The sequence below is a fragment of the Apis florea genome, unplaced genomic scaffold, assembly GCF_048593485.1.
Source record: "Apis florea isolate Af1SG1 unplaced genomic scaffold, ASM4859348v1 contig_3203_pilon, whole genome shotgun sequence".
Lineage (NCBI taxonomy): Eukaryota > Metazoa > Arthropoda > Insecta > Hymenoptera > Apidae > Apis > Apis florea.
The window spans coordinates 6,080,806-6,107,320 of record NW_028256723.1 but is presented as its reverse complement, the minus strand read 5'-3'; the positions used below and the strand labels follow the sequence as shown (position 1 = coordinate 6,107,320).

At 35.0% G+C, this 26,515-nt stretch overlaps 1 protein-coding gene and 2 long non-coding RNA genes across 8 annotated transcripts; 2 read left to right on the top strand and 1 right to left on the bottom strand.

The window, feature by feature from the left end:
* Positions 1 to 112: 112 nt before the first annotated feature.
* On the bottom strand, positions 113 to 26,316 carry LOC100867320 (heat shock protein beta-1). 3 transcript variants are annotated; one of them, XM_086911319.1, is made up of 5 exons: positions 26,212 to 26,316; positions 24,177 to 24,691; positions 14,765 to 14,881; positions 13,589 to 13,772; positions 113 to 1,931 (listed from the first exon to the last, which is right to left on the bottom strand). In XM_086911319.1, the coding sequence occupies exons 2-5, from the start codon at positions 24,362 to 24,364 to the stop codon at positions 1,737 to 1,739; spliced, it is 684 nt and encodes a 227-aa protein (XP_086767445.1). In that variant the 5' UTR covers positions 24,365 to 24,691; positions 26,212 to 26,316; the 3' UTR covers positions 113 to 1,736. The 3 variants fall into 3 exon arrangements, with proteins under 3 accessions (XP_086767445.1, XP_086767447.1, XP_086767446.1); XM_086911321.1 differs by lacking the exons at positions 24,177 to 24,691; positions 26,212 to 26,316 and adding an exon at positions 20,075 to 20,211; XM_086911320.1 differs by lacking the exons at positions 14,765 to 14,881; positions 26,212 to 26,316 and having other exon boundaries at positions 24,177 to 24,575.
* Positions 6,724 to 9,167, top strand: LOC147657186 (uncharacterized). The gene is made up of 2 exons (XR_015293051.1): positions 6,724 to 6,976; positions 7,913 to 9,167. It is a non-coding gene; the product is annotated as an uncharacterized LOC147657186 (long non-coding RNA).
* Positions 19,299 to 21,163, top strand: LOC105735510 (uncharacterized). Of its 4 annotated transcripts, none has more exons than XR_015293046.1 (3): positions 19,299 to 19,557; positions 19,717 to 20,430; positions 20,602 to 21,163. It is a non-coding gene; the product is annotated as an uncharacterized LOC105735510 (long non-coding RNA). The 4 variants fall into 4 exon arrangements; XR_015293047.1 differs by having other exon boundaries at positions 19,299 to 19,869; positions 19,974 to 20,430; XR_015293044.1 differs by having other exon boundaries at positions 19,299 to 19,869; positions 19,960 to 20,430.
* Positions 26,317 to 26,515: the final 199 nt, after the last annotated feature.

Here is a 26,515-nt window from a genome sequence, read left to right as displayed (position 1 = left end):
ATATTTTTATTTATTATGTGTTATTTATTATTAAATTTACATAAAAAATTTTGTTAATTTTTATAAATTGAAATTGATTATAAGTTTGGACAATATGAAAAAGACGAATTAATTATCTTTAAAGTTTATTTTTATTTAAACTTTCACATTGTTCGCATTACCTTTTAAATATCATACGTATCTCGACAATAGTAAAATATTCATAAATAATAATAATAATAATCATTACAATGCTTAACATATTTTAAGCATTCTTGTGTTATAGTCTTTTAATGTAGTACACCTAAAAACTAACACATACATAAATATTCGTTTCACAAAAGATCACTTTCCTTTTTGCGTTATGATCGCGTATCATATTCCTTTTTCTCAACGAACTTGGTGCACAATAATTTCACAATGTTTTTTTCTACGCTGTTCGAATTTTTCACGAAGCACAATCTATCAAGAGTTATATTTTTTTTTTGTTTTATTTTTTCTTTTTATATTAAAGGCAATGCGTGTTTTCAAGAAAAAAGTATTATTTCTAAAAAGAAAGTATCATATCAAAGCGTCAAAAAAGCTACTTGGTACCAAAAAGAGAATAATTTATCAAATATCTTTCATTTTCCTACCATTATACAACGTCCATGCGTCGTTTATACTATAATCATCATTATTTATTTATGTATGTATGTATATATATATATATGTTCGTATTTTTTTTTTGTTGATCATAACCTGATCTACAAATCGATTTTTTTTATTATTCGGAGTTACCATCTGTCGATACAATCATAAAAACACGCATATACATATATACATACATTAAAGCAATAAAAAGCTGATCGAAAAAAGAAACATTGCATATCAAATATGTATAGAATAATCTTTTTATACAAATCTCATGAATGCTGAATGTATTTATGACATCTTATATACTCCGAATAAAGAACTCGTTTTTTTAATATTTGATTATCGTTGTTTATAAATATTTTCAGGTTATGTTTTGCTTTTTTTAACATAAAAGACTTTGAATTTATGTTTAAAAAATATATAAATATATATGTACATATACATATAAATTTCTAAAAAGACTGAACATTACATTTGATACTTATCATCCGATAATAGAATTGTTAGAACGTTTTGTTTGACTTGTTCGAAGGACAAAAGATGCTTGAATACACTTTTTTCTATATTTCCTTGTATCATGCGGAGAAAAATTATAATTCGCAGATATATTTGGTATATTTCGCTGCGAACCTCGCTTTTTCATTATATTTATTTCTTTGTCATAATCCAATTCCCACATCTTTTATCTCGAAATTTGAACACTGGATATAGAATCTCGATCGTTTTAATCAAAAAGTAAAAAAAAAAAAAAAAAAAAAAGAAAGAAAGAAAGAAAAAAAAAGAAAAAAACAAAACAAAAATGAAAATAAAAATAAAAATTCGTAACGTTCGTTCGAATTAAAAAGGAAGGGAGTAAATATCGTTCGAGTAAATTGAACGATAGGAGAGAAAAACGGGTGTTCACAGCGAATGAAAGAACAAAAAAAATGGGGGAAAAAAAGGAAAGAAACGAAACGTAAAGAATACATAAAGAAAAATTACAAAAAAAAAAATGGATTTTACGGGAATTTGATGGATTCACATGGAAAAGACAGGAAGGAAGCGATCTAATGGACACGCGAATGATGGAATTTCGAAGGGGATTTTAAAAATTCGTTTTTTTCGTGCGGTCGATTGGGCATCTACTGATGCGCAATTGGGATGAGCTTCTCGCCTGTACCAATCGCCGGAAGCGGAGCTTCGACAGTGAGCACGCCATCCTTGCTCAACGAAGACTTAATGCTTTCGGGATTGGTTCCCTTGGGCAGCAGGAATTCGCGGTTGTACTCTCTATACACCGATTTGCTCTCTGTCTTCTCTTCGTGTTTTGCATGAACCTGGACAAAAAAAGAATGAAACGCTTTAGAATTATAATTTTCTACAATCGATGATGAATTCGTATGTAACGATAATTCGTAAATTCTTATCTAATTCCTCATTTTAATCTTAATATCATTACAATAATTCTAGTAAAATTTAATAATAAAAATAATACAACAAAACTTTCAAATATACTGAAACAAGAAAATGGAAAAAAATTTTCTGTTCGAGGACGAAATACGAAGGATGAATGACGATTTTTTTTTTTTTTTTCGAACTTTACAAGAGAAATATATCTATAAAAGTTCATTGGCGTCAAAAATATTGATCAAAAAAATATTATACAATACTAGTAAAACGTTTTTGGTAGATTTACAAAAAGAAGATAGATTGATTAATATACATTTGGAGAATGCATCAATTTTCTTTCGTACATACAAGAGCAAGAATTCAGGTCGTCGCTTCGATTAAGTGTCCCGTATTAATAAATCAACCAGGCAGACCCATTTCTATGATCACGCGAGCTGCATGTTAAAAACCATGCTTTGCTTGTGGTCAGCTGATGCGGTAACATTCAAAGTACAAGGGTGGCACGTACTAGCAACATATTTTATAGAAATACATGTACATCGGCAAATTTCTTATCTTGTTAAAATGCAAATGTGCTCATATTTCTATCGCGTGATGATGTTATACTGTCAATAATTTGCATAAGACAAAAAGTATATATATAAATATTATATATATAATCAATATTGTAAACGTAGAAAATGAATAAATACACTTTTAAAGCAATTGATAAATCTTCTAAAATATTATAAAAACAAAGAAAAATGTACCTAATTTGAAAGTACAAATTTGAAAAACGAATATATAAATTGATCATGTCTTATAGATATCTACAGATATTAATGATAATATGTGATACAAAAAATTGTTGTAATATTTCGTTTCGATTATTAAATTTTAGTAGTTTCTTAATCATGATTTTCAATATTATTTGTTCTTGTTTAAAAAAAATTATTATAAAAAAAAATAAGAAACTTCAAGTTTGGTTTAATTTCTCACCGAGAACATTTATTTTTAACTAAACTATATGTGATTCATCTTTAGATCTAAATGAATGTATTTCCAGTTGCATTACTGTTTGTACAATTCGATGAAAAGTTTTGTTATGTTATTATATATTATTTCCAGAAAGTTTTTAACACGAAAAAGAATAAAATTCAAGTTTTTAACCGATAGTGTACAACTTATAGTGTATAATATAATAAATATATTTTCCACCATATGACGAAAAAATATCAAATCCACGAACATTATCTCACAAAAAATCGTGCGTACGTATCCAATTCCCCGTTGAATAATTCAACGAATTCTGCACACGTACACAAAATTCGTATAACTTATCCCCAGAAGCGGAAAGGGCGAGCACGAGGAGAATAAGGGTAAAATATAGAACGCGTCAAGTAATATGGATATACGGAGAAACTAGGTTATGAGAGGGAACGGCTATAAAGCCGGAATACGAGGATATTTTACGAAGCTCATTGGCCGGAACTAGTATAGGTTGGTTACTATCTTGCGATAAAAGATGGCGTGCAAGGATAAAAGAAGGAGAGAATCTAGGGAAAAATATAATAAGCGGTAGAAAATGGCGACAAACGGACGCCACGAATTCGACCTCTAAATATCCAAATCGATATTCGTGAAATAGTTATTTTTTTTTTCTTCTTTCGAGCTATCTTTTCTTCGTTTTGTTGGAATCTATTCGTGACAAAAATTGTCCCATCTTTATACACGATATACAAGGTATTTTTTTAATTTAAAAAAAAAAAAGTAATCGAATAGTATAATACACAAATATTGTTGGTAAAAAGGATTGGCTATCTTCGAGATTAAAGCGTCGAGGATAAAGTTCTAAGAACAAAGATCAATTACGCGTCGATAAAAATAAATTATTCTGTACATTTCTAATTTTATCGCGAGCAAAGAACGATTTTTTTTTTCTTTTTTTTATCATGTTCAGATATAAATAACGTGAATTTCGCATAACTTAATGTTTCTTAAGGATATAAAAAATTAGCAATGCCACGATAAAGCGATCGATTCACCGATAATAAAAGTTACAAATAAAAAAAACATTCGTCCCAACGGATATTTCTAGGCCATCTCTTTAATCACGTGGGAGTTACAATCGATATTAATATTGTTTCCTTTAAAGAATTTCACTGTAATTTTTTACAAAGTTATCACGTTTGAATGATTGCATAAGAAATGTTCCATATATTTTACAAAATATAAAAATTACTATCGAAATGATCTGTTGAAGGCAATAATCACAAAGTTGGAAGACAGATTCCAGAATTTGTATGTTCACGATAGTTCGAGAAGGAAATTGTACCACCTGTTACGATAATTCAAAGGTATTTCTGCCAAGCATCCGCATTTGCAATGAGCTCACCTCGTCTGCCAACGTTTCACCACTGTTTGGCAATCGAAACGATCCTTCAACGTTAACCGATATCCGCGTATACGCGTTTCGGAATATATTTCCATCCACATTCAACATTTATTGTCTCTTTAACGATGAGACGATGTAACATCAATGTAACCCAAAATTATATTAAAACTTCAGAGAATGACGTCACAATTTACAAATTTCTGTCAAATTCATCTTGTCTTAAACTTTCAATTGTAACGAAAAGGATGATAAAATTTTTCGAGAAAAAATAACTCGGTAAAATAAAAATTGCTCCGCAACGTACACGTGCACTCGCTTCATCTCGATTTACTTCACTTCAATTATCACAATATTTTTTCGAAGGTTAAAAAAAATTCATCTAAAGAGAAATCGTTTAAATTTTATCCTCGAAACAAGGATAAGAAGACAGGCTTTCCAGATTCTATTCCCCTTTCTTTACCAAATTATCGCTAATTGCAATTCCTGCATTATCGTTCGTCCTTCTAGCGTACAACACGGTGTTCCAAGTTTCCGGAACTTTCCTGCATCGCGTGATCCGTCACCATCTTCGTTTTTATTCGTTCAGTGTCGTGAAATGCTTTTTTCAGATACCATCTGAAAATATACTCGGAATATACACGACATTCACCCTCCCTCGCTCGGAAATAAATTGGCTATCGCGGTGAAACTTGATTCAAAAGAGGGAAGCAGCGATCGATGAATGGAATCGTCTCGAGCATTTTTTCTCTTCTTATCTATTTAGTCTCTCGATAATTGTTTTTTAATTGTTTAAAGATTTATAATTTAATAATAAGTAATATTCGTTGTTCGATTTAAAAGGTAATAAATCGCGCGATGTTTTTTTCAGCATTTTTTTTATTATAAATTTATTGACAAATAGATCTTTCGAGACTTAACTGCGTCAAAGAAAAATAAACATTGATCGATATGTGAAAACAGTTTTAATTAATTCCAAGCCTTATCTTCGATCAAATTAAATTATTATTTTTAATAATTTAAAGTTATATAATTTCAACGAGCGAAACACCTCGCATTTTAGACTCGAAAGATCGAATTACTCACGAAATCGAATTTTTTTTTTTTTTTCTGCATTTCGTCCACGTCGGATCCACGTAAAATCGGACAACTAGCTTAGCTAACTAATATGCTCGAAACACGCATTAAAAATAGACATTGCATCAGACATTGCGAGCGTCGAATATAACTGCGTTCGAGCACCAGCCATGCAAATATTGTGTCATGACAGGCCATTTCTTACGGGTTTTCGTATAAATGAATCTTATTAACGCGTGTTACGTCACGATACGCAACACAATCTATAGTATATGTCATCGACATATTTAGACGTTACGTTTGGAAAGATTTATCTCGAGTATGGGGCAATTATCTCCCCGTGCATCATTATCTTTTATAACAAGTTCGATTCTTACGACGAAGTAGAGATTTTTTTTCTTCTTCTTTTGATTTTATTTCCCTGATTATCGCTAGTCAACTGATAATTAAATTTAATTAATATCGTTCCTGGAAAGAAATCCTTCATCGAGCGTTACATAAATTCAATTGATTAAAATTGAAAAATCGCGCAACGGAGGTGGAAAAATGTTTGGTTAGAATTTCATAACCTAAAAATTGTAATTAGATTGTTAGTGTCGATTTGCAATTAATTAACAAACGCTTGAAGCTACGTAAATTTGCTTTTCTTTTTTTTTTTGAACAAATATATAAAATATATACTTCGTGTCTTTAATGTATCATTAATTGTATTGCAAGAAAACACTATTTTCCGAAGATTCTGCTTTTTACATAGAAAAACTTTTATCCTTCTTTCTCACGCGAAATGAATTAACAATTAGTTCTCTTTAACTCGTAAATAATAGGCCGATTAGTAACCAAGGCGATCATTTCCAAGACATTTTAAAACTTCCTTTCTGTCGTCATTCTTTTGACGAGCGAAAATTTCCATAAAATTCTTATTATTCGCGATAACACTCGTCATAACACTCGTTTATATCGCTTATAATTATGCAAACTCCTTTCTATCTCTCTAAATTTAGCTTCAAACGTATCGTCGAATATATTAAACAACACCGATAAAACGATAAATTCGATCGAACCTCTCCTCCCCGAATTCAATTCAATTTTATCGATCAATCGTTATGATTTGAGAAAAAGAAAGAAAGAGAGAAAAGAAAAAAAATACAGGTGGAGGACGCGTTCGACCGCGCCCAAGAATCGCGCGAGACGAGGAGGAACGGGACGAGGCACGCCGATCACGCGTTCGAAGGGTGGGCGAGGCGGGTCGCGCTAATTGCGTTACGGGAACGAGCGTTAATGAGCTGCTTCGTTTCGCCTGCTCCCGGTTCGTGGCCGTGTCGAGGGTAATCGTGCCGCGACGTTCTTGGACCAGTTCAATCTGTCCGCGCGTTCTCCGTTTGCCAACGAACCAAATAACCTGGCCTTAACCTTGCGCCAAGCCGAGGTGCTTTGCTCTTACTTAGTCTACCGAGTTGTGCAACGGGAGAACGAGAGGAAGGATCCCGTTTCATCGATCGAACGGATGGAACAATGTCGAAAATAGTAAGTAGTGATGGATATTTGATATTCGGCGATAATATTGATCGATTCTCAACGAGCTTGAATTATTTATTACCTCGATATTAATACATCTCATTCGAGCGAAAACTTTTTTAATCGAAACGTGGAACTGGACAGAGAGATCAACAACAAAAAAGAAAAGAAAGAGAAGAGCAAGAGTAGAATCGCGGTTTTCTCGGTCGATAAACGGGTGAACCAGTCTGGCGCGGTTTCTATTCCTCGCCATCCACGAGCGTGAGAGAAAAAGAAGAGGAAGAGAAGAGAAAGCGAGACGGTCGAAAGGAGAGGACGAAAATTGTAAAGGACACGCGTGTAAATAGAGCGCGTTGCGGCGATAATGCCGACCCCTCTCCCCTCCCCGCAGGATCCGCTCGGGAGCTCGAGCGTCGGGCGAAGATAAGCGTGAAAGCGCAGGTCTCGACGTCGATTAACCCAACCACCGCGGAAACCGAGTATTAAAATAATTCTGTAATTGGAGATTGCAACTTGTTGCACGCACACCTCTTGCATTTTCTTTGCCAGGGACACGCTTTGCCTGCCTCGCCTCCTCTCTCGCAGATCTCGCAATTAGCGCGAACTCGAAACACGGTTTTTCTTTTTCTTTTTCTTTTTTTTATCAACGACCGAGATTTATCGAGAGAAACTTACGTCGATTCGATTTTTTTTCTTTACTTCGTGAAAAGAAATCGCGTTCATGCTCGTTTGAAGTTGAGCACCTTCGAAGGGAGCACAGCTTGTCCAAGATAATAAATAAGTTTTTCTTCGCACGGATCATTCATCTATACGAGATTAAAGGAGAATTTTTTAAACGGATTAATTTCTTTTTAATTTCTTTCTGCCTCTCGACTCGGGTCGAGTTCGAGAATAAAAGTGAGACTCGCGAATTTATTGTGAGAATCATCCGTTACGTTATTACAGAGGCGGAGAGGGGGAAAGATGCGTTCCCTGGCCGGGCGGTAATATCGATCGGGGCGCCATACCGTGAAAGACGAAAAGCAGAAACGAAAGGAAAGCGAGCGAGCCGCAGGTAACCGTAGACAGAGGGAAACCCGGGGGAAAACGGCAGTTACGAGGGGAGACGCCAATGGATGCGGCTGGTAACTCAACTCTGCCGCGGATCTAAGCTTTCCAACACGAGGATCGTCTTACCGGATCCGTGAGGATTACGCAAAAGTGTGGCCAACCGGCTTTAACGACACTTCAGAAGCGAATTATTAAGTTCCATGGCGAGAAGACTGGATGAATCTTCGAACGATTTCTATCTCACTGAAGAAATTTACGGATAAATTTTAAATAAAAATACTTTACGATATTTCGACAATGCCAAGTATCTTTTTTGAAATAATTTTGAAAATGTAAATTTGAAATTTATTATTTATCGTGCGAGATAAGATGGTAAAGATTTGCGAATTTTTAATATTATTAATAGATATCAAGAAGGTAAGAATTCTTGGAATATTTTGGAAATGGTTTTGTGAAATGATTTTCGAAGCTACTATTTGTTATTGCTCGATTAAAATAATCAAAATGTCTTCGTTTTAAGAAAGTTTTTGATTAAAAAAAAAAAAAAAATAATAATAATAAGCATCCTTTCTATTCGCTTAGAGCGAAAGAAATATGGATGTATTATTTATTACTCTATCAATATTTTAAATGGTTTTTGAATGTCATTCGTTCATAATTACATCAGATGTAAACTTTCGCTTGTCGGAATATTTCATTTTTACCATCAAAATTTCCCAATACTTATTTTTGGCAAATGAAAAAAAACGAGTTTTACGATCGTTTCGTTTCGAGAAACGAAAATTTCGTAAAAATGCCAATCAACATGAGTCATAAACTAAATATAGCCATACAAATTTTTTTACGATCCCACATCTTTTCTGTGAACGATACAATGATACGCGAAACAAAAGTTCAAACCTCTAAAAAGTTAATTAATTAACACGTCGGTGTTGCGATGGCTCTTTTCCGGGCCATCTAATGGCACATTCTCCTTGACCGAAAAAGGAATGATTGTGTTTTCTTAACAATTTCATCGGCGACTCGAATCTTCGAACGACCAACCCTCGAGAAACATAAAAGTCGACCTTTTGGAGAATGAACGGTATAAATGTGTCATTTGAATTAAAATTTGTTATTTTAAATAAAAAATAAGTCTTTTTGTTGCGTACTTAATATTACTTTAAAGATCCCACTGAAAAAATTTTGAATGTTTTTTTTCCCCCCTTAATACTTTATTGTAAGTACAACAAGTTGACTTGCAATTTTTTCGCATGTTAAATATATCGAAACAAATGAGAAACGTAATTCTTAATACGATTAAAAATAACCCCAATATAACTTGGCAATAATAGAAATGAATAACATGTTTAGCATATCGGTCTACATTTTGGCATAAGAAAAAATACAATTTGCCAGAAACGTTACTCGAAACGATTTAAACTTTTCGACTTGTTTCGAGACAAATATAACATCCTCATTTCGAAACTTCTTACCAACCGAGCACATCCCCTATACCACTAAAACCCTGCGCACAACGACTTTACGAAGCATCATCTTATCCATCATCTCGCATCCGATAAATCAGAAATGGCGAAGTGAGAACAGTTTCAATCAAGGAACAAGTAGTGTGTCCGAACGCCTATTTCCACTCGACACGCCACATCGAGTCCACGCGTCAAAACCGAGCTGCATCGATAAAGATCGAAAATCGATCCGGTCTATTCTTCGTGGAAGGCGACCCAGTTGCCTGAAACGGGAAAACGTGCGTTTCGTAATCGAAGTGGCCGCGTCGTGCACCGCCTTGTTGCTCGTTTAAATAAAACCGCTGAACAAACCGGTCCCCGCTCCTACTTATCCCGAACCGCGCTACTTTATCGAGCGAGCATGACGTCACCCGCACAATACGCGGAGATCGCATTCTTCGCCTCATCCTTCGGTGCGCGGCCTTGGCGCAGCCCTTTAAGGACCGCGGTATCGGGTTGAGAGACGGCCTGAATTCATCGGGGACCTTGACCACGATTAAAACACCGGCCAATCTGTTTCGAGAGCGGGACCGGTTAAGGAAGATCGAGCCGATTCATGCCTCGTTACCGAAAACAGCATCTCTGCGTTCGAGAGATGAGTAATGGAACGAGATCGCGAGGTATTCGAAGCGTTTCGTTATACAATAAGCTGGAATGAAACGTAGACATTAAAAAATTTTTTTTTTTTCTTAAGTAACGATACTTTTTTTTAGTCTCGATTAAATATTGGCAAGAAAAAAATAAAAAGAGAGAGAGAGAGTATTAACGAGAAGGAAAGAGAAAGAAGAGAAGTAAAAATTAATCACGTTGGGCTCCTTAATAACGTCACTCTCCGTAATTGTCTCGATCCGAGGAGCGAAAAAAAAACAAAGGATCGAGGTTTATCAGGGGCGACGGGCCGACTGTTTAGCGAGGAAATCAGAACATAAAGCCGTCCCTGTTCCTGGGTGTACAATATGTATATATATATATAACACACAATTCTTCTCCGTTACTTTGATCTTCCTTCCATTACACACCACCGCGGCAGACCGTCGCGGTACAACGACCCTCCTCTAACGCTCATTTGCATAACGGTAGTATTCGATTTTTGCGTGGCCTGAGAAAGGTTGCCTATTTCGTACCGCTTTGACTCATCATACAGTCTTTTTCGAAAATACACTTTTAATCCAAACTTTGATAATCTTTTTATCGCAATAATAAAAAGATTACGAATAATATATTTGAGAATAAAGTGTTAAAAGTTGCTTTCTCTCTCTCTCGAACATTTTTGCTTTGACACTGATCGATCGAGAGTAAAGGACAATCCGTCAATATCCTACGTTTTTTTACGAGATTGTCCACGATCAAATTCGAGAGATTCGATTCATCGTGTACAATATTTCTGAAATTCGTGGATGAAAAGGAAAAGTGACATATTGGAATGATCGCGCGCAAGGCGCCCACAATGGCCGAACATTATTCCAAGCCGTCGCGGCGTGACGAGCGGCGTAAACTTATTTTTGGCGCGAGTTATTTCCGTCCGGGTCGACGGGAACGCCAGCCAGAGAGGAGAGGCGCATGCGCGCAAGCCTTGGGAGAAAATTTCTGGCTCCGACTTCCTGCGCGAAATTCTTCTTTTCCACTTCCCCCTCCACTTTCTTATCCGTCGTTACATCTTATCGACCGATGAAGCTATAATCTCGCTTCTGTCTACCGTCTCGATTCCATTCCGTGGAAAAAATTATAATAAAGAATTTTTGAATATCTTCCAGAATATGTATAATATCTGCTTTCGAATTTCAACACGCAAGAAACTATGGATGAAGAAACAAGCGAGAATGTGTGAGAATGGATCGATATTTGGAGAGGAAGAAACGTATACACACATCGTGTCGCCGAACGATTCGATCCGTTAGCAGCGAAAATAAGATAAACAATCGAGATAAAATGTATTCTTGACCGACCATCGTTCCAGAAAGAAAGAAGAATTAAATTACACGTACTTTTATTTATCTTACGAGTAAACTTCGATTTCGAATAGGCGAGGTATTACAAATACAATTCTATTCCATTTGTAAACGATTCTAACGGCATTTTTAAAACACTCATTACTTATCGATACAACAACTTTTCAAGCTAGCAGACGAAATTTCAAACAAACATACAATGTATGCAAAAATTAGAATAGATTATGTAAATTACAATTGGAAGAAGAGAAACTGATTCAAGGAAAGGATTATCCGTCGGGTCACAAGGAGGAGTCCCGGTTCACTCAATTAAGAAGACGTTTTAAATAAGAATTGCCCTTACTCGAGAGCCACCACCGATTCAATCGGTGGAGCCGACTTCCTACCGGGAAGTGACGTAAACAGGAGCAATTAGAACGTTCTACATGGTTCATAAAGAGGCGAGAGTAAACTGGCGCGTAAAAATTCTCCGCCACTTCCTGTTCTTGGCCGACGAAGATGATGCTTCTTCGTGCCCTGGTCGTGATTTCGACCCGCCTCCTCGTGTCCATTCGAAATATGCACATGTCGCCGGATAAACCCTCGACAGATCCCCGCCATACAAGAAGCCGTGATTATTTTTTTCCATAAAAGCAATTTTGGAAAACTTTTCGATTTTTATTTTTGATTTTTAGCAGAATCGAATTGAAAAAAAACGTTGTCTGACTTTCGAAAAATCTACAACTTTTTTAATTTCGAGATTTTGAGGGTAAATCCTGGACAAATTCGATAATTTTTTCGACAAAAAAGAACCCAGTTGGAAAACTTTTCGATTTTTATTTTTGATTTTTAGCAGAATCGAATTGAAAAAAAACGTTGTCTGACTTTCGAAAAATCTACAACTTTTTTAATTTCGAGATTTTGAGGGTAAATCCTGGACAAATTCCATTTCGATAATTTTTTCGACAAAAAAGAACCCAGTTGGAAAACTTTTCGATTTTTATTTTTGATTTTTAGCAGAATCGAATTGAAAAAAAACGTTGTCTGACTTTCGAAAAATCTACAACTTTTTTAATTTCGAGATTTTGAGGGTAAATCCTGGACAAATTCCATTTCGATAATTTTTTCGACAAAAAAGAACCCAGTTGGAAAATTTTTCGATTTTTATTTTTAATTTTTAGCAGAATCGAATTGAAAAAAAATGTTGTCTGACTTTCGAAAAATCTACAACTTTTTTAATTTCGAGATTTTGAGGGTAAATCCTGGACAAATTCGATAATTTTTTCGACAAAAAAGAACCCAGTTGGAAAACTTTTCGATTTTTATTTTTAATTTTTAGCAGAATCGAATTGAAAAAAGCATCTTTTTTAGGTCCGAGATTTTGAGGATAAATCCTGGACAAATAAAAAAGAACGCGATATATCATTTTTATTCCACTGCAAAAATTTCTCGACGTCATTCTTAACAGGGTTGAATAACATTATGCAACGTTCTCGAGAAGAATCTAAAAGTATAAATTTCGAAATGGCTCATCTCTAAATTTCAGAAAGATCGTGAAAGTTTCGAGAAAAAACACTTCCGCGAATATTCTTATCGTTTCGAGCAAAGTTGTGGAAGGGAACTGGATCTCCAAAAGTAAAGAGGAAAAACTTTTCACAAAGTTAGCCGTGATACGAGACAAGCCAATTGCGTAAAATAGTGGAGCAGATTCGGTGGTTGCCAAGTTGTGCAACAGCCGAGAGATCCTCGGAAAGCGAAATATGCGCGACGAATCGATAATTTTTCACTTGTCAGACCAATGCTTTTCCAAAAAAAAAAAATATATATTTATCGAACAACTAAATGCGTGTTTTGGAGAAACACCATTAATTAAAGGAACACACGAGATTCGAACAATCTCGTGCAATCGAATTCGTACAAGGATTAACACTTTTACCGACTTGCTCCTACTTACTCTCCCACGATTTGAAAGTCAAGAATTCAACTCTCTGAGACAATTCGAGAAATCCCCCCCCTCAACACGAAAATTAAAATTTACTACAACGAACGAAAATCGAATCAAAGATTCGAGAATTCGAGTGGAGGATAATAAAAAAAAAAAGGAAAATCCGTAGAAGAGCGAAAGAGTGACTACTCACCAATAGTTTGTTGTCCACGGTCTTGACAACGATCTCCTCAGGCGTGTACTGGGAGACGTCGAATCGAAGCTTCAGGCATTTGCTGTCGCCCTCGTCCTGGATGAGCGGGCTGTTCAACCCATCGAGCCAGGCCGAGTCGTGGGGAGGGCTCAGAGAACTGTTCTGAGTGCTCTGCGTTGTTGTGCTGAAAGCGCATAACACGATTTCGTTCGATTATCGATTCCAGATCCCTCGGGTCCATCGAGCTGATTTATTATTATTATTACGAACGTCTCAACGACGAGTAAAAAACATATATATATATATAAAAAAAAAAAAAAAAAAAGAAAGAAAACAAGACAACGAAGTGGTCGTCGAAAACAAATGATTATTGGAGAGAGAGAGAGAGAGAGAAAGAAAAAAAAAAGGTGTTCGCCTAACAGGGGTGTGGAGCCGAGGTGTGGTGCACAAAGTTCGAAGAAATCTTACCCACTAAGAGACGACGGCAACACAAACAAAATAGCGACAATTGAAAAACGAGAGGCGACTCGTGCCATCCAAGTGCATCAACTTAGGTTAAACAAACATACTTTAGGGTTAGGGTTAGAGAAGCTGGGATTGTGGTGTAGCGCTTGCTTCGATCGTTGTTGTGCGGGAGGGAGAGCCCCACCAAAAAAGCTTCGTTCAACTAAACTACTTGGGTTAATATTCGTGAAAAAAAAAGGGGTTAACAACTTCGTGCCCGTTTACCTTTCACAGTGCTTCTTTTGCTGTGGTGGTGGCTTACGATTAGAAGTGAGAAAGAATATTTATATATGTATAATATTTGTGTATATAACGATAGAGACAAATTACATACATTTGGCTCTGTTTCTCGATGATCTGAAGAAAATCTGATCTGATGAGAGAAAGACACCGAACAAGCGTACTTTCAAACACTCTATAATACTCGTTTCGACGAGCATTCGAATCACGAGCAGAGGATCAGGTCATCGAGATCATCGAGCGGGAAAGGAAAAGGAGGAGGAGGAAGAAGAAGAAGGAGAAGGAGAGAAAAAAAAAAAGAAGAAAAAAATCGTGTACCAAAAAAGGCGGGATAAATAAATAAGGAATAGGTTATTCGAGGTTGTCTGTCGAGGTATTTTTTTTTTTTTTTTTCATTTTTCGTGTGCGTTTCACACACAGAAGTAGCGTCACCTTTTGAAGCTGTCGAACGCGGACCGCGTTGGCGGTGCTGCAGGATCGACCTTGTCCCAACCTTCGCTCTTCGAGGTCGTCGAGGTACGGTGTTCGCTGGTGCTCGTGTGATGTCGACTTCAAGTTAGTCACCAACGTGCCAATGCAGAGAGCCAATCAGAAGGCGAGAATAGAAGTCGAGCAGGGGGGAACAGGGGGCAATTATTATTTTGTTAACTTCGGTGGTTAGTTTCGCATTTAATTCTCCTCTTTCCGCCGATCTTTGTTATTGCCAATGACAGCTAACAACTTCTTTCGCTTTTTTTTTTTTTTCTTTTTTCGTTTCTTTTTTCTTTCTTTCGATCATCACCTCCACTGCTTCCTGGCGTCAAACGTGAACGAGACTAACTTTTCTAACTTTTTACGACAAACAATTTAGAAATTTTCAAACGATCGCGTTCAATCTGCGAGGAGAGAAGATGTTGGAATCCGTAATTCGTCGCCGAGAAACAGTGCGTGGAGAAGAGGGGAGAGTTTCGAAGAAGGTTCCATTTCCAAGGGTGGAATTAAAATTAATCCGTATTTACACGTGAAAAAGAGGCGGCAAGAATAAATATAGCAGAACTGGAAGTTACAGAAGGCCAGTGTAGTCGAGAAAATAAACCGTGTTTACAGCGTGTCATTGTCTTATACTCTTTCTTCGTTTTTCGGAATTTTCTTTTTTTGCTTCCTCGACTTGCAAAGCGATCTTGTAAAACACAATATCTCTTCGTCAACGAAGAATTTCGTATCGAGAGATCCCCAAATTTCTGCCCACCTTCTCGCATTATTAATTTCTCGAAATTCGGTAATAAATATTTCATCGATTTTTTTCGATTTTTTCGACGAGAGGAAGAGAGGAGGCGAAATTTAGGAACCGCCGATGCAACGCCATTTAACGCCATTTTACACATCACTCGGCGAATCAATAATTAGAGAGTAGGCTAATACCAAGTGTCCGCATCATGCCAATTAGCTATAAGGAGAGAAGAAAAAAAAAAGAAGAAGAAGAAGAAAAAAAAAAAATTAAGGTAATCTCTCGTAAGCAACCAGCGATCGCGGATTTAATTGCACTGCGTAAAACACGCTGTAATGGAGAGGAGGGGTATGTATTTTTATTCCTACGTAGTTTGTAGGTAAAATTGTTCGTACAATTTCAATTTCACAAGTTTTTCACTCGAACAATTCTCCCGAACAACGCTGCCAAAATTGAAAAGCCATTACTTGAGAAGAAAAAAATTTGTCCCTCGAGAAAGCCGATCGATGCCGCACTAATTTCGGTTCGGTTAATCGACGCTAAAGCAATCCTCGACCCGTCACGAATTAACTTATCACCGATCCAGGCCGCCTATTTATAGAACACGATTGGACACGATTAATCGTGTTCTTCTTCAGTTTGTTCGAGAAATCGATGTGTAATAAGTCAGGGGGGGCGTTCTAAAATGTCTGTTTTGGAAAAGAATAATACCGGTGTTGGTAACGATTTTCCTCGAGAGTGGACAAGATCGATTCGCAATCGATGAATTTCCTTGCGACAATTGAGAAGATATTACATTCGAATAAAATTTTGGAATCAAGGACGAAGTTAATATGATCGAGGAAAGAATTGCCCTTAAAAAAAAAGATAAAAAAAGAGGAAAATGTCGTCGCGCGACATAACGTGTTTCATTATCCTCCGCAGCGATACTAGAAATTATCAAACGACAATTTATAAAAGTGTACCTTCTTTTTTCAATGAATGCAAATTAAAATGGAATTTTACGAAGGAAGGAAACGATAAATAAGATTATTTGTTCCAGATTTTATAATACCTCGTTTCCACGATGGTTTCATTCATTCCAAGGTAAAAAGAAAAATCATCAACCACCTTGAACTTTACTTTGCTTTACTTTCCGCAGAAACGGAGACCGATTCCTTGATAAGAAGAGAAAAGTTATAAAAAGAAATTTTCGCAAACGTTGGTTCAAAGGCGAGGAGGAGATTGCTGGCGGTCAGCAAAGGAGGATTCTCTCTCTCTCTTTGGTCGCCCTTTCACGCGGGATAAAAGGCCCTCCCAAGAATGAACAAGTATCGCAAAATGTCTTTGAAACGTGGAGCAAAGAGTCGTGGGAGAGGAGTATAGAGAACAATTATCTGCCGGCTAAAGAGAAAGGTTGTATCTCGACGTGGCGAGTCACGAGAGGTCAACCGGGATCCCTCGAATCGAGTCGAGCTGAAAAGGCACGACGAGCTTTTCCTTCTTGCCAATCTTCTTTTTTCTCTCTCAATTCGAAGGATTCGTTTTCCGTTCGCTGCTTTAAAATGAAAAAAAAAAAGAAAAATGAAAATTTTCTTGCCGAGTTATCATCGATCGTATTGAACAATCCTAATTTCGCGGTATAAAGAATAAAGATAGGACTGAGGACGTCTAATTTATCCCTGGCAAGGATTCAATAAATGGCTTATAAATTTCGCGGTATGGAATGTAAATGTATTTGTACTTGGCCTAGAAAGGTGCTTGAGAAGAAAAATCGGCGGTCGACATTGCCAATAAATCGATCGATCGATCGATCGATCGATGCAAGAAAATTGATCGTGAATGGGATATATTCTTCTTCGATTTTTGTAATAAATCTTCATTGTCAATATTTTTAAAAGTTTAACAAAGTTTTATCTCGATCGAAGCGAAAAATTCCGAGTAGAATTACGAAGAAGAAAATATTACCTCATGCCTTTGTGCAGTCACGAAACAACGTCCTCGTTCTCTTCTTCTTAACGAGGTACACGTCACAAACAAAACTATATAACCAAGTATCGCGGCAGTTCTCTCTCAAAAGAAACTCGTATACGCGCGCGCGCGCGTGTGTGTATGTGTATATGCACGTGCTTCTTAGCATATGGAGTGTGAAACGGTAGGCTAATCGTTTGCAATTCACCGTCTCAACTGTAAACAAATGTATACACAGTAGCTATAAAAGTTTTTTACACATTAACTTACTAATTAATCAAATTCAATATTACGTTATATTTCGTATCATTTGATAATATTGATTGATATGAAAATTTGATTGTTTTGATTTAAAATGAAATAAAAGAAGAAAATAAAAAAAAAAAATGCTTCGTTTGAAAACGAAGAATACGTGTAACACAAATACTTTTTGTACGTAGCCGCTGTCGAAGCTCGTCCACAAAGTTTCGAGCATCGATTCGCGATAAGTACAACACAGGGAGCAACACGCAACTTAAACGGAAGATTAATTCTATGCTTACATACGTCTTGCTATCCATTCGATGGATCGTAGATTTCCGTGAAACGTTACGCTGAATTAATTTGATTCAGGTATCATCGTTATAAATAAACCGGCCACTCGAATTCGCCAGAGATTCTAACAGTAATTACCATCAAACAGGATCTTTGAAGTTTGTTTGAGAAATCGCGGTGTTAATTGGAATCAAAAGTTTTAAGGATCGTTTACGGGCAGGATTAATTTTAATCTTTCCGTTTGGCCTATTTTCTTTCAAACTGCTGTATAAATTAATGTGGAGCGTGATGCGCATTCAAATTATACGTAAAAGATGCGTGACCGTGCAAATTAATTCTTCTTCTCGATCGAATAACATTTTCTGTTTACCATTTTTCTACGTTCTATTATATTGCTTGTTCTTTTTTCTTTTTAACATCTTCTACAAATAAAATAAATTTCTTCTTTTGTTTTTCGATTCATTGATCGATCCATAAAGGGATTAAAATCGCATAGAAAACGATCCAATTGATCGAGTCACAAACCAAATGAAGCATTCTAAAAAAACAAGAAAAGGAAATTTTGGAACGAGTAACAGTATTCTCGACTGATTCATCCTCCACGCATAGTGTAAAACATTTTCGAAAGAAGCGCGCGGGAGCATTTATTTCGAACGATACTTGTCTATTTGTGGCTAAGCCGTCCCTGAGCCCCGATTACGTCACCACGGCCACGTGACTCGTTGAATCTCATAATGGTCCATATTCGCCTCCCACGTATCGATGCAGAACGACGATCCATCCGTACACCTGCTTTCCTCCTCCAATCGTTTACTCTTGGGATCAAAAGAAATGGATCGAAATCTGATTTTTAGATACTCTAAAACTCTTGGGTATCTGAAACTTTGGAAAATCTCGAGACACTGGTATTGAAGAAGATTCGGAAGCTTTTTATAAAAAATTTTGAAGTAATCTATCTATAATTAAAATTATCCAATATACTCGATATACCTTTTACTTAATTTTTATACAATTCAACATTTTTCACACAGTATATTCTCTTTTGTTTAACGAGCATAGAGCATAGAACCTAACCTAAAAAAAATCTTTTACATCGAAATGAAGTGAGAAGAAATTCGAGTGGAATGATTTTGAAAATATGTATTCGTTATTTAAATTATTTTTATTCATCTTACAAAATATAAGATGATACGAATGATTTTGTTTTTTATTTGTATGAAATTTAGATTTGATATTTCAAAAATTAGATATTTTTCTAACCGTTTAAATTGTAGACACTATTTTAGGAACACACGGCTTGCGAGACTTGGTTTCCACATGCTCTCGACAACGTTTGAATGATTTATAACATTTAACCAACATAGACCTTGACGGCTAACCTTCTCCGCATTATTTCAAAAAGCTTCTGATGGATTTCTGATACTTCCACGCTTCGCTTGTAAACGCGATGTTAATAGGATATTTCATATTTTATGGAAACTCGAGAAAGTTGCACGGAAGCTATTATCTCTTCTCTCGTTATACACGTAAGATGGTATATAACACAAAATCTTTCTTTACAAAGTTGCGAATCATGTAAAAATATCGAAAGCAATTTATTTGCACGAGAATAGAATTGATGAATATATGATAAAAATGTAACAAGAATTTGAAAAATTGATTGCAAATTTGATCGATAATAGAATTGTTTTAGAATTATGTATTGAATTTTTGGAAGCAAACGTTCATGCATATTCCTTTCGAAACGAAACCGTACCGACATCTATACAGCCGCCATAGTACATGCCAGTGTTTTTCAACCTTTTTTGATGTTCGAATAACTTGCGATCTCCTTCGATAAAGTAAGGTAAGAAATATTAAAAAAAAATCAACTAAAAATCATAATGTCATTTCATTTAATGTCAAAAAGTGACGACAAACGAAAAGTCGGAAATAGCTTGCGATCCACAGGTTGGGAATCACTGGTGTATACAAAAGTTCACGCTATGCCTGGAGAGAAGCCAAACGAAAAACGCAAAAATGCAAATCTGCTTTTATGCATGGCCACCTACCGAAGTTTGATCACTGTTTTGTGATCCGGTGGATATACATTCCGGTCGATTATGTCCATCAGTTCACAATTCGTAATTTACCGACACGATCGAAAAGAAATTGGAGAGGAACGATTCGATATGTCGGCTGCAACGAGGTTAGAAAATTACTGCGCAAAATATCGCGGGATCAACGCAAGCTCCTCACCTTTTCCACACGTTGCAAATGCAATTTAGTTCACGATTCCGAGTGGGGACACACCGCCATTGCGACGTGTCATTGTCAAGGATATACATTGACGCAATAAACATTGCTTTTAAGAAAAGAGGATTTACTTTAACGATTCTTTAAATTCCATTAAGAGAATATACTTACGGTGAGTATGCTCGAGTCAGGATTAGGTTAGGTATTGGTATATTCTTCGAATAGAATTAAACTCTCTGTACATTTGATTTAAGAATGTGAAAAATGCTATTATAGAAGTCAATACTATTGTAAAGTATTATGATATGCGCGATATGTAATCGACACTCTATGTTCATTCTAGGTTATGTCATTTATATCACGAATCGTTCGAAGTGTTTTTTAATATCCAACGTGATTAAATTACAAATATTGTAACACGTCGTAATATAGTATCAATTGTTTTTAACGAGTAACGATTTGAAAACATCTCTACTCACGGAAATGCAAAATAGTATTGAAAAGAACGTTTTTTGCTGGATGACGCGATGATGCCGTATTATGAAGTATTTAACGAGATTACAGGAAGAAGCGTGTTCTTTGTCACTGCAACAAGTTGTGTTAAACGGTCACCCATTATGCAATGTATCGTTTCGACTAATGACCGACATATGTCATTCATTTACATAATGATTGACAGATGAAAAATTGTCATATATCGTTCAATGTCTAACCAATTTCGATAAAGTTCGTTATTAATCAAGATTTTTAATATTTCCGAATTATTAAAATTTTATGCAATAAAGGAATAAATTTTGTTTTTATTTGTTAGAATGTACAATTTAACGAATTCTTATTGCCGAATTATAATTAATAATTATAAATTTTTAAAATTGTAATTCAAATAAATAATAGTATAAAATATACAACTGATTTATTCAATTTGACAAAAGAATCTGATATCAACAAATTGAAGAATATATATATATAAAAAGTGTGTATAAAATGCTAAATAAACACTAGAGATAATATTTATCTTTTGATTTAATCTAATCTTACACGCTATTTCACTTTTTTTAAATTGGATTATTCGAATCTAATTTTAAGGCGGAGGATTATTTAATCGATCCGTTTTACGAGCACATAAAATTCCTTGTCTCTTTATTTAAACACGGTTCCTCCCTTTATTCGTTTGGAATTCTTCTAAAAAAAGATACTCAAATGAGAACAAACGAACGAAAGTACATCGAAGGTGGATAAGCAAATTTTTTTCATTCAATCACAGATCGAGATCATCGATAAAAATCTAAGAAAAAATCATGAATATTCACGATAAATTTTGCACGACCTAGATACACATTTGCCAACACGAACTCGAGAATCTGTAGAATTTTAGTTGAGGTTATTTTCTGAAATTTTTCGAAACAGAGGGGAAGAAAGAAATTCCCCAAGGTGGCAAACGAGGAGGATTCTCCAGAATTTATGTTGGAGGGTGAACATGCAGTACGACCGCTATTATTTCGTAAAGCTTCTCTTCGAAATTCGCCTTGAAACGTGAGATCTTAAATCTTTCGAATCGTTAAATTTTGCTATCCCCTATAAGGGTGAAAATTAAAATTTTTTTGATACTTTTTCATGATACTGATTAAATTGAATTATCCTGGAAAATCATGTTATAAAAAAAAATACCAGTTTTCGAAGAATCGAATAATAAATTTAGAACAACGATTCTATAATTAGTAGTTTCATCGCATAGCGAGCCACGATATCCAAGATCGAACAGGCCTCCTATTAAAATAACACGACTGTTAGCTTTTGCGGTGTTGGCATGCAAAAACCGTGGCATATGGCACGCACTCGTTTCATCCATCCCAATTCGCGTCCCATTTTATGTGAATTGCACCTCAAGAAATTTTCGAATCAACAAATATGTTCCAAATTTTTCAAAAAAATATTATTATAGCGAATGAAGAAATGAAAATGCTATACGAATAATTAATCTTAATCTGTAATTTTATATATAATATACTTGGAATTTAAGTGGATAGACAAATACTATAATAATAATAATAATAATTTGTCATCTTCAATTAAAAAATTTAAATAAATAAATATTCGATTTGAAAACAAAAACGTTTGCTTATCGAACATTCTAATTCTAAAGAATAATCTTTATTGTTAACTTCGCTTGAAATTAGGAATTCAAATGTTACTTTGGATCAAAAAACGAATAGATATATTCAAATTTCTGTGTTCAAGGACACAAAGACTTTACAGATCTTCGAGAAGGCGTGTATCGAGAGAGAAGGAGCAGGTGCAAATTTTCGTCAGACGGAATCGTTTGTTTTTCGTTTACCCCCTGGGCGAGAAAGGCACGCCAGAGAGGGCTCTCCTCTCGCCCGTTGTTCGTAACGAACGTACTGACGAAGTCTCTATAAATAGCGGGTGCGTTACTGAAATACGTGAAACGAATATGTATACGTATGCATTCACAAAAAAAAAAGTTAATGTCGCGACCTTAATTTACATTTTACCAACGATCAAACGATAAAAGCACATTTTTTTCGTTATTTCATCGTAACAAATACGTTGCAAATTCTAGAACAGTTATGTGTCATCGTTTCACGAGAAAACTTCTTTATTACATAGTTCGATACATCTTTGAATTTTTGTTCATGATAATATAAAATCAATCAAAAATTTAAAATATATGCAAAAGAACTTTAAGAAATATATTTTTATAACATTACAACAGTTTTTTTTATCGCATATTATATATCATCACGATCATTATGGAACTCTGTAATCGATTCCAAGAATTTTTTTTCAACTATCGGAATATTAATGATCAACATCGTCTTATTCGTATAGCACTCTGTATAAAGCGTGTGTATATATGCTGGTAGTTCAGGTAACGCGAATGCAGTGTTATGCTAATTTGTGCTAAAAATCAACACTCGTTGTGCAATCGAGCAAACATCGATTCACGAAAAAATTAAGTGGCGGATAATTGTTGCGCCTCCTGGAGTATGGAATGAATGTTTATGATTTGTTAATTGATTTGAAATGACTGGTCGATTAATTTCAATACTTGTTCAATTTTTATAAATATTTTTAAATTCAAAATTCAATATTTATATGTATTACGAATGAAGTTTTACATGTTTCTCTATGTATTGTAAAATATACGTATGTATTATAATTTCCTGATCGGTGATAAAATTGATTTTATCAGCTGACTTGAAAAACAACTTCGCGCCTCAATCGATCAGATGATTTGAACACGTATTTTAAACGATAATAATTTACGGGAAACTTATTATATATACGTATAATATTCTTATTATAAAAGTGCAGCATCGATCGAATTTATTTATTATTCTAACAAATAAATATTTAATCATGAGAACGCAAGAAATAAAAAATGAGAATAAATGCCATTAGAAAAAAATAAAAATGTTTCTTATTTTTGCAGCGTTGATATATACTTATTTAATTTCACGACCATCGATCATCAATACTCTTTAACTGTTAATTACGACGAATTTCTTGAACACATGCTAAACTATATTAGATGGAACATTTGTATTCGTAACGGTGTTGCGATTATGTAAACAAAAGATTCTATAATCCCATAGATGTAAACGGAAATGTAAGAAACATTTGGGTTTCAAAATTTTCTGTTTAATTTTCAATCTCGTATTTGTCATCTTATATTTATAATTCATAATTTTGTTTCATATCACATTTTTTTTTGAAATTTTTAAATATTCTACTTTATACTTCAGATAATAATTATTATTACGAAAAAGATGAAAACGAAAGTTCGATTTCAGAAATTCATCAAAATCCAGTAAAAGAGTAAAAGAGTAATTGTACCGGTCGTGCGCGTGTTAAAAGGTTAGGTGCGTCTCGGCAGCAATGCCGGTAGCAACATACCTGGTAGTACTCTTAAAGAAGTTGTTGCTTTCGCGATTCATCAGCTCGCTTCTGAATCGTGACATCTCGTCCTCCATCTTTCTCATCTCGGCGTCGAAGCGTTCCCGTATGTTGGAAAATTCGGTGTCTATTACGCTGAAGTCACCGAGCTTGATAGGAATATTACGCTTGATACCACTGTCAGCCATGATTTTTGTATAGGTCACACTTGTGTTTCCTTACACCAAAAGCCACTGAAAGATGTACGAGCTCGTATACCAATAAGAAACACTGCTATCGCGAACGATTGCTTTTGATTGCAAATATTGTTTTCGACCACGTACAACCGTACCACACGATGTCTCGCCTAAGAATGAGCGCGGCTCACCGAATCCTGCTTAAATAGTCGCGATTGTCGCGACGCTGTCCCTCAACTGTTCGTGGGAGTTCGTTACTGTTCGGTATTTTCCGGAAACGCTCGGATTCGTGCACGCGGTCCAAACCGAGAACGAAATTTCACGAAGTTTAAATCAGATCTGAAAAAAATTTGTTTGATACGATTTTTGCAAATACAATATACAAATATTGCAAATATTATAAATTAAATTTATCATTTATTTATAAGGTATATTATTTTCTATTTTTATAAAAATTATCGGTAGAAAAATAATAAGGAGAAAAGTGTAAATAATATAAAATATTTTAAGTTTTTAAAGAAAAATTGGATCTTCTATGTATCTTCTATCATAAATCGACGAATACGAAAATAAACTAATGCATACAATGTTTCTCAAGATAAATATGATCTAACAATAAAAAGTATTAGTGGATGATTGGATTATGATTCCGTATTTGAATTATCTGTTATATTTTATTGTTTTTTTTTATTATTGTTATATTGTTTTATACGAGAGATGATGACTAATATATGATCATATGATCATTCCCTTATTGATTGTCTTTAACTCGAAGATGTGCATACATGTGTGTGCATAGAAGATTTGATTTCGGTATCAAATTTCGAAAAATTTCATTTCCTCGTCATTATATAAAAATACTTGTACAAAAAAATTTATTATGTATCTTTATTTTTTTTTTTCTAGAAGAATTAAATTTTTCAATAATAAAAAATTCGAATTTTTATATCACGGTCATAAAATGTTAAGGTATTAATGAAAAATATTCACGGATAATCCTTTTTGCACGATATTAATTGAACGATTAGATTACATGGTGAATCAAGAGTATTTTTAAATCAACATCGCTCGTGAAAGTATCAAGACGTCAATTATCATGTCGACCCGATTATGCAAATTTGTCTTCTGGTAAATTTACTTAATCTTTACAGTTGCTATATTTAACGACATTTTTACCGACGAATATATATATATATATATATTTTACTCGTTCAATAATATCTATGTCAAATTAAATAAAATTCTATGCAATCAACCTCTTATTATTATTTCAAAATTCATTTAAAGTGGAGAAAAATATTTCTCTACGCTTTACAATTTAAGAAAAAAAACTAATTTAAATTAAATTAACAAATACAAATTGAAGAAATATTGTTACGAATTTACTATCAATTATTATTATTCTGACACGAGCGAGTAGAAAATGAGCAGCATAAAATATTATATTATGCCGATATTTTCTCGAGAACTATTAAAAAATAAAATGCGTTTCTTGTGCATTTTTTTTTTTTTTTTTTTTTTTTTTTTTTTATAGAGGAAAAAACCATTTCAAGATTATTTTTTATTTTCAACAACCGGTGCCATTTTGCCCGGTTCAATTCGCAGAACAATTCAAATTATCCGTAGAAATTCTCCTCGATAATATTTCTCGAACGACGACATTTTTCTTTCATACACCAATCCGTTCCCCCATCGCAATCGTATCACGCGTGACCATCATTTACATTCCATTTTCTCCTCGTACGCGTCGCTCTACTACATTCTTGTTAATCACGCGTGAACATTCAGGTGCTTTAATTTGGGCAACGGGGGAGAGATGGCGAAGGCCGCGGTTACTACACGCATAACTTTCTGTTTACGTCTCTCGTGGAACTACGTGAGATTTTTTTCGTGGCATTAAATCACTGCTGCAAATGATGCCCGCTGCTATTTTCGCACGTTGCACCGCGTCACACGCGCCGAACTGAATGGAGCGACGCATCACAACGCCTCCTTATTGTTCATAAATAGTTTTGCCGGTTTCGTGCTCGACGAGTTCCGATGAATCAAACAGTGTGGAATGTTTTCTCGCAATCCGTCAACGTGACGATGTAAGGATAAGTACGAGTATAGTTGGACGGAACCAATTAGGGAGGAGAGGATTGAATCACACCCTTTTCTCGA

Excerpts from the sequence above, each read along its gene's own strand:
- LOC100867320 (XM_086911319.1), bottom strand. The coding sequence starts at position 24,364 with ATGGCTGACAGTGGTATCAAGCGTAATATTCCTATCAAGCTCGGTGAC. Across the intron at positions 13,773-14,764 it reads GCGTTCGACAGCTTCAAAAG|CACAACAACGCAGAGCACTC; the intron begins GTGACGCTACTT and ends ATGCGCTTTCAG. Across the intron at positions 1,932-13,588 it reads CCGTGGACAACAAACTATTG|GTTCATGCAAAACACGAAGA; the intron begins GTGAGTAGTCAC and ends TTTTTTGTCCAG.